An 8,821-nucleotide genomic window follows, 5' to 3' on the forward strand; every position below is an offset into this window, starting at 1 on the left:
GATGAAGACGGTAATGACGGCCCCAGTGGAGGAGGAGCTAATGATAAAACTAACAAAACCACTGCATCAGTGAAGCGAATATCACTTTCGGTCACAAGATACCAGTGGCCGGTAGTCTACAACGCATCATTAGTTTGCATAATGAGGACAGCAGGAACAGCAGTAAACAATAAAGCTCCTCCCCTTCCTCCTGATTGGACCTGACAGGCTGGTTCACAGGAAATGCTCGTCTCATTGGTTGATGCGAGAGGATACTAGACTCTTACTTTACACACACCAGATGGTTAATTTTGCCCATTTTATAACATTTGTAAAACATGAAAGGGGCTAGATGCAAGTTCGCCATTTTATTCTCACTACTGCCACCTCAGGTCATACGTACAACTGCACCTTCTATATAAAGCTCGTGCATGACGGCAATTCGGACCCGAAGTAACAACTTTTTGAGTGAGTGCAGGATTTTAGAGGTGAATAGTTGTGGTGAGCAGGTCTGAGCTCATTCTACACATTAGGACATTGTTGGAACATGTAGGGGGAGGAAAATAGGCTACATATATATATTTTTTTTTAAACATTTTATAGTCCCTTTAAGACTTCCAGACTATCGCTTTAAAAATTTGCTCACAGTGACCCTCATTTATCAAACTTGCGTTCGGCGAAATCAGAGAGTATGTGAGGCGTACAAAAAATGTCTGAAGATGAGCAAACAGTGCGCTCAAATCCAACACCATGTCAGGAGGTGGTGTAAAGGATACGCCGATTTTAACTCAACTCTAAACAGAAAAACTGTTTTTTAACGGCATGGACTGCATTGCCCCCCTCCTGGAACCGCCACCTTAACGTGGTGGAGGGGTTTGAGCACCCGCATGATCCTGGGAGCTCTGTTGTCGGGGGCTTCGTGCCCCTGGTAGGGTCTCCCAGGGCCTCCCAGAAAACGGATGGATGGATGGATGGATGGATGGATGGATGGATGGATGGATGGATGGATGGATGGACTGCATTGCCATTTGCCACATTGCATCTAATCCTCACTGGTGATTTAAACATGAAACTAGGCTAGCTTTAATGTTAATGTTGCGCGATGTTTTCAGCTTGGACCAAAAACACTTGAACCCGGGTAGCATTTTTTTGTTCTTTTTTTAACACAAGCGACCGCTGTAGCCGTAGTGCAAACGTGTGGCTGGCTCCCCGGTCTCACACCCAGCCCTGGTTGGTGTCCTGGCTGGTTTGAGCGCTGAGTCTGTGGACCGTATTCCATGTGCGCGAGTGGTCCGGGCGTCAAACAAATCCTACGACAGCCCCACAGCTTTCTTTGGTCCGGCTGCCTGCTCTTTTTGCATTGTTTTTTTTTTTTTTATGCGTGCCTCAACCTCAACCCATGGGTGAGGCCTCCTGATACATGAATATTTTTGGGCGTTTCATTCAAATGACGCTAGGATTTACCATCAGCTTCTTGTACGTGCGGCAAGATCTGAGCAGAAAGCACAGGTTCAGAAATGCCATGCACACACTATATATCGCAAATACACCTACACTATTCATGACGCAATATTGATAAATGTGGGCCGCTGTCACAAGTAAGAGTACACATTTTGCTATTACTCAAGTAGAAGTAAAAAGTACTGTGTGAAAAATCTACTCGCAACAGTACAATTACTTCAAGAAGTGAGTAAATATAACTGAGTACTACCCACCTCTGGTTGTTTGTACTTTCATGATGTACTCAATGAGCCCCGTCCTCTAAGTTCATTTTTATCATACTTTTTCCTGTACTATTTTTCTTCCTTGTATCCAAATTTGATACAGACCAAAAAACGTATTCATAATTGATTGAAACGTGCAACAAAACGTATGGAAATAGAAAATAAACCAACAATGTAGACGGGCATTTCCTCTGGTTCTGTCACAATGGTATTTACACAAAGTACAACAGCGCCTCTGTGTGCACATAGCGTGTAACTACACAAACAGGACAAGAAATCCTTTATAAACACACTTATAACAATGAAACAGCATTGGTATCAGGACTTTTTTTTTTGTCTGTGTAGTTTTCATCCATCCATCCATCTTCTTCCACTTTTCCGTTTCCGGGTCGTGGGGGCAGCTGTTGGAGCTGCCCAAATCACATTGCACCAGCCCCTTATGGCTCCTCCTGCAGGTGGTGGGTCCACAGAAGGACGGCCTCATGATTAAACTGGCCTGTTGGTCTCTCATAAGGGGCTTCTGAACCGCTCTTTGTCTGACCCGTCACCTAGGACCCGTTTGCCATGGGAGACCCTACCAGAGCCCCGACAACAGAGCCCCCAGGATCATTCGGGCGCCCACACCCCTCCACCACGTTAAGGTGGCGGTTCCAGGAGGGGATGTAAAAGCATGTCATTACCTGAAAGCTTTTTTTTTTTCAGAGGGGATTCTGTGGGGAGTTTCTCAAGCGACCATATGGTGTGTTTTCCTACAGGGACAGCAAAGTACCTTCACATTAGCCTTGAAATGACTTAATTCAATAAATCGTAAAGGCTTGGCACGTAGGGATTTCAACATTACTGTCTGTTCTGAGAATTGGGATTACAACGTTTTTGTTTTTATTTTAGCGTCTCCACATCAAGATTCAGTTCATATTTTAAACGCCCTCAGGAGCACATTGGCATTTGACAGACGACAAGAATATGATGTGAGCCAAATCAAACGCATTTGAACACGTTTGTACAGGTTTTATGGAAGATAAGACGCCATGAAGACATTCACTCAAAACACAAAAGTACGCATTTAAATGGAGCTGGGTGTCACCAGCTTATCACCAGAAGGTAGGCGGTTCAAATCCCGTATTCATTAAAAATAAGTCCCATCTCCTTATTTTATCTCAAGTCTGCCCCTAAATGACATTACACCGCGTTCTAAATTATTATGCAAATGACATTTTCTGTCAGCTGAAATGACAGCATAATTTTCAAGTCTTAAACTGGTACAGGATCATTCAATGTGGTTGAAATTTCCCAGTGATAACAGTATTTTTTTTTTTAAATAGTAATAAAAACCCAAATCTACTGTTCCAAATTATTATGCAACTCATCGTTTCAATACATTTTAAAGCTTGTATTTAACTGAAAATGTTCATTTGTTGAATTTGCAGCATTAGGAGGTCATATTTACTGAAATCAAAAGCTATTTCAATGAAAAAAATCTTAACAGGTCAAGTTATATTTTAACATAGGAGCCCTTCTTTGATAGCAGCTTCAAAATTCTTAAATCCATTAAACTTGTGAGTTTCTGCTTGGATGTCTTTGATGTTTGGATGGGAACTGCCTTCCACCCTCATAGATGTTTTTCTTGTTGAGGCTCCAAAGGTTCTCAATAGGGTTGAGGTCAGGGGAGGATGGGGTCCACATCATGAGTTTCTCTCCTTTTATGCCCATAGCAGCCAGTGAAACAGAGGTATTCTTTACAGCATGACATGGTGCGTTGTCATGCATGAAGATGATTTTGTTAGGGAAAATGCGGCTCTTCTTTTTGTACCATAGAAGAAAGTGGTCTTCAGGGAGCCTTAAGAGGCCGATCACCTCTCTCCCCATAATTCTGGCCCAAAACATGACAGGCACCAGTAGCTTCAAATACCTGTTAGCTGCTTTGTAGCCGCTGTTCTATTAATCTGATGTATTTGTCTGGATGAAACTGTCCTTGTTGTGTCTTTATCTGCACAAACCTGTGTGTGCTCTGAATCATCCACAAATCGCTTATCAGTACGATGATTACGATTAATCTTTCATGAAATATTGAAGTTTTTCACACCCAGTCCAAGGCGTTCAACTATTTCACGCTTTTCATCAGCAGAGAGATCCATTTTCTTTCCCATATTTCTTGAAAATGATGGTCTGCTTAATAATGTGGAACATCCTTTTTCAGTAGTTTTTCCATTAACTGGGCTAAACCTGAAAAATAATCATCCCAGGTCTCTGAGATTAATGTCAGTGATTCAAAGAGCCCCAGGACACGATACCATCCATGAGTTTCATTGAAAAACTTTTTTTTTTTAAACCTTTTGGACACTGAAATAAAATGTGCATAATAATTTGGAACACGGTGTAGCTTTTCAGTATTTTGAAGTACTTTGATGATTTTCAACCTGTGGGCTGCTATCAGGGATTGGAGGGGAGTCTTACAGCTTAATTGGTCAAAGGGTCAGGTAAAAAAAAACAGTATTTGAGCCAAAAAATATTAATTCAATACATTTGATTGTGAATGGAGGGAAGGTGCAGAAAGTACATCAACAATCAACATGGGTTAGAGCAGTGGTTCCCAACCTCGTTTCCTTGAAGCCCCAATATGGCCCCCCCAACCCTGCGTGTCCTGACCCTCTGACCAGCTTTGTGCCTGGTGGGACCTTTTTCAAAATGTGTGCTGGAATTGAGACCATAGAGCAATCGGTATCTGTCATCTATGTGGAGTATAATCTTAATATAAAGTGTTTTATGCAACATATTAACAACAGTGAAACTCTGCAGTAGGCCTATACACGAATAATGAGCAGCAAGTGAAAAAAGGTGTGTAGTGTATTCCATTCATTGCCCCTGTACGAAGGTACAGACTATTTGCCTGAGTGCAGAGAACAAAGTAAAAGAAAAATGTACATTTGTCACTTGCGGACAAAATAATGAACTCCTAAACATCATATAAGTATTAAGTCACATGATCCAGGCAACAGTATCTGTAGAGTAATAATTCTTTTCATAGCTTTTCTGAACCAGGGATAGAACAAGGCGTAGATGAGCGGATTTAAACAGGAGTTTGCATACATTAAAAAAATCATCTCAACTTCAAGCGATGTACCCACCATGTCAACTCCACTGAGCATAACAATATAGTACGGGCAATAAAAGATGAGAAAGACCAGCACAAGAACGCCCAGGTTTCTGGCAGCTTTGATTTCAGATTTCTTTGACTTTGTTGATTGTAATGTGATTGTGATAACTTGAGAACGCCTGGGAGACAGCCACCACAAACACTCTCATATACAGGACAACAATGATGCAGATAGGAATGACAAATGCTAAACTGAGGTCAGCATCCCCCTCCACAAGAACCACACACTCTCCATGGCAAGACCTGTATTTGCCTAAATTGGAGAAGTTTTTTTGCAACAAAAAAAAGGCATAACAAACTGCATACACCCAGCATACAGGAAGAGTCATGATGACAACTTTCACTCCATTTCTGCTATGGTAGTGCATTGGGTAACAAATGGCCACATAGCGATCCACTGAAATGAGAACCATGCTTATGGTAGAGGCTGTGAGGAAAGTTATGGGCAGAGTAGAATAGAGAGCACATAACAGGTCGCCTAAGAGCCAACAGCGTTTCCAAATAAGTGTGTCAATCGGGATCACAACAAGACCAATGAAGAAGTCCGACACAGCCAGAGAGAGGAGGATGAAGTTAGTGGAGGAGTGGAGCTGTCTGCAAGAGAGACGAAAGAATTGAAGTTAGTTTTGTTTAATATATTCTTGATAATAACAAACACTTGCAACATTATCACATAAGCATCGAAAACAAATCAGTTGCAATGAGTTCACCTGAAGTGTGCTATGGAGATGATGACCAGCAGGTTGAGTGCGGTGGTGAGCAGTGAGAGGATGGAGAGCACAGCATAGACAGGCACTGCCTCAGACATGTGGGTCTGAGGCTTTCTGCACGAGCTGTTGAGGAGAAGTGGGAAGCAAAGTTCTGAAGCCTCATTGTCCATCTGAATCACTGGAGTCAGGGAGCTGTGATATATAAACCTGTCTACACATCCGGGTATTTTGTTCGTGGCCTCCATTCCAAGGTACAAACATCCCATCAGCGTCCAATACACACTTGGCAAATGCAAATCAGAGTTTGGTCAATTTTCTGAGAAATATGCCCAAGGGGTGCGCTGTTGATCAGTGTAATAACCACCAACTTATGAAGAATGAAAACAGCAAACAGTTGTTTAGTTTCTACAAATTTCCATCTGCAGAGAAACATTTAGAAAGGCAATCGTTGTGTGCAAATGCAAGCTGATTGATCCGGAGACGAAGAAAGCATGGAAGCCACACGATGGAGTGACTTTTCAATGTTAATGTGCGTACAGAACCAGTAAATCACATTAAACATATTTAAATACAAGAGAATTTAATTATGCATGGAGTATATACAGTGCCTCTCGGAAGTATTCATACACCTTGAACTTTTGCACATTTTGTCATGTTTACAACCCTAAACATAAAGATTTTATTTTTTTACTGAACGTTCACACACAAGTAGCAGACAACGGTGAAGTGAAAGCGGGCGTGCATAAGTATTCATACAGCATTTTTCTGAGTGCATTAAATTGCCTTTATAACATTCCGACGGCAGAATGTTCACACCTTGGCCTAACCATTAAATAGAGGCGTTCAGTAAAAAAATCAAAATAAAATCTTTATGTTTAGGGTTGTAAACATGACAAAATGTGCAAAAGTTCAAGGTGTACGAATACTTTCAAGAGGCACTGTATATCATTCATGATATATGGCCAGTGTGGAGTAACTAAATATGTACACCGCATTCCAAATTATTATGCGAATTGTATTTCAGTGTCAAAAAGGTAAAAAAAAAAAAAAAAAGGTTTTCAATTAAACTCATGGATGGTATTGTGTCCGAGGGCTCTTTGAATCACAGACATCAATCTCAGAGACCTGGGATGATTAGTTCTCAGGTAAGTTCCACATTATTAAGCAGAACATAGTTGAATGCCTTGGTCTAGGTATGAAAACCTTAGATATTTCATGAAAGATTAAGCGTAATCATTGTACTGTTAGATTTGTGAATGATTCAGAACAGACACACGTTATGCAGATAAAGGCACAATAAGTACAGTTTCTGCCAGACAAATACATCAGATTAAGAGAACAGCTGCTGGTATTTTATGCTGAACACAGCGCAGACGGCTTTAGCATTTAGCCTCTCCCCTTCTCCACTATAGCTCCAAAACAGGTCAAGATAGAAGCTACCAAGCTCTTCCACGTTTTCCCTATTAAATATGGTTACGTGAAGTGTTCCACTACAAAGTATAATTACACAAAATTAAACATTGTAAATACAATTCACAGATGTAATTTTTTTTTAAATCTGATTTATTTAATATTCTTCATGCATGCCCTTATAGCTTTATACTTAAACGTTTTATAGCTTATTTTAATCTACATTCTATGTTATATGTTTTATGTTAGGGATAAATTCCTAGTTTGTAAAACTGTTCTCCCATGCATTTGCCAAGAGAGGTTTTGAGTTCCTAATTAATGGTAAGTGAGTTTATAACCGGTGTTCCAATAATCATAGTCTTTATTATTGTAATTATACGCCATATTTATACATAAATACAATGACAATCAATGTTAAAGTATTCAGAATACAGTACTCTGACCAGACAAAGTAACAGAATATGTTACAAAATGCATTTTAAAGCAAGTATTCATTAATCAGTAAATATACAATTTCAAAATATTCTCCCCATCACTGCATAGGCTATGGCTTTACCATGACTATGCATGATGTGACAATCTGTCTGTTGTATACAACTGATATTCATATTACTTCAATGTTGTGTGTAGCGGCAGGTAAAAGATCAAAATACTGGTCAGACATGACTTTAATGCGCTCGACTTTTTGCATGTGTATTGGACGTTGATACCTCAAGATGACGTCGTTGTGATCTTGCGCTAAAATCACGTGACTCGTGACGTACTGTTATGGTATTACAGGTGATATTACAGCAATGTCTGCTCCCCTCCATGAGGATCAAAGAGAAGGGCTTTCCTCGCTCATTGGGTTTCAGTCAGGGTCTTCAGTAGCAACCTGGGTTCACTCACTCAGACGCATACAAATCAATCAACCCATTCAAAGACATGTATGCACCTTATTCCTACGCCCCATGAGCCTTTGCGTGAGAGATGGGGCATTTCCGATATGACCAGGGCCGCTGTTTGTTTGCATGGAGACCACTTTCTATCCACTTTTTATGAGCTTTAGAGGTGTAGACTATGTGGGAACACGAGCTGTCACAGCTGAGACCAAACTACGAGCCGCGATCACTGCTCACAATACACTTATGACTGAAAAACGCTGCGTCGAAGAGTTTTCTGACCCGTGGACGTGTTGGCCAAGTAGTCTCCACTTAACCTCTGTGTATATTTCTAATTATGCGATATTTCACAAAGACTTTACTCCGATGTAGCACTTTAGGCTTAGAGAATGGATTGTCAGCATGAAAACAGTTTGACATGTTGATTGGTCAAATATCCATTGTTTATGAAGCCTCATAAACGCCGCATTTATGCGGATTTATGCGGAAAAAAGGCCATGTCTTTAGTTTAATTAGTTCAAAGGTTTTGCACAAAAACGAGCAGAAAAAGTTGGAATGCTTTTGCATAACTAAGAAATTTTATTATGCAGTGTATTCAGACTCAGGTCAGCTCGTGTCGCCTCACAGGGCTCAGTTCATATCACTCGTGCAGTGTGAGCAGGTCAGTCAGTCGTGTGTTCACAGTGTTTGTTTACCTCCGAGGGCTCAGGCTGTCTTTGTACATTCATGTGAGTCAGTACCATTGAGCATGTTCAGAATCACCCCAAACATGCCACAGTTTAAGCCCAGTTTTAGCATGTTCCAAACACTGCATGTTCCAGAGCCACAGATGTCACTTTCTGTTTTTTAATTCAACCACGAACAGAAAAATGTGTTCCAGAGCTGCGCAAGGACATCTTTTCAAATGTTACGGAAGCCGATCGGTTAGAAAATCATCTTAAAATGTGGAAATAAACCGCTATG

The 8,821-nt window shown here is 40.8% G+C and overlaps 1 protein-coding gene across 1 annotated transcript; it reads right to left on the minus strand.

The window, feature by feature from the left end:
* Nucleotides 1–4,922: 4,922 nt before the first annotated feature.
* LOC306968281 (trace amine-associated receptor 7b-like) lies at nucleotides 4,923–5,665 on the minus strand (the record flags this gene model as incomplete). Its single annotated transcript, XM_079563623.1, has 3 exons — nucleotides 4,923–5,110; nucleotides 5,390–5,451; nucleotides 5,568–5,665. 3 exons carry the CDS (start codon nucleotides 5,663–5,665, stop codon nucleotides 4,923–4,925), a joined length of 348 nt encoding a protein of 115 aa, XP_079419749.1.
* Nucleotides 5,666–8,821: the final 3,156 nt, after the last annotated feature.

This window comes from Gobius niger (genome assembly GCF_951799975.1).
Source record: "Gobius niger genome assembly, chromosome: 9".
In the NCBI taxonomy this organism is placed as follows: Eukaryota; Metazoa; Chordata; class Actinopteri; order Gobiiformes; family Gobiidae; genus Gobius; species Gobius niger.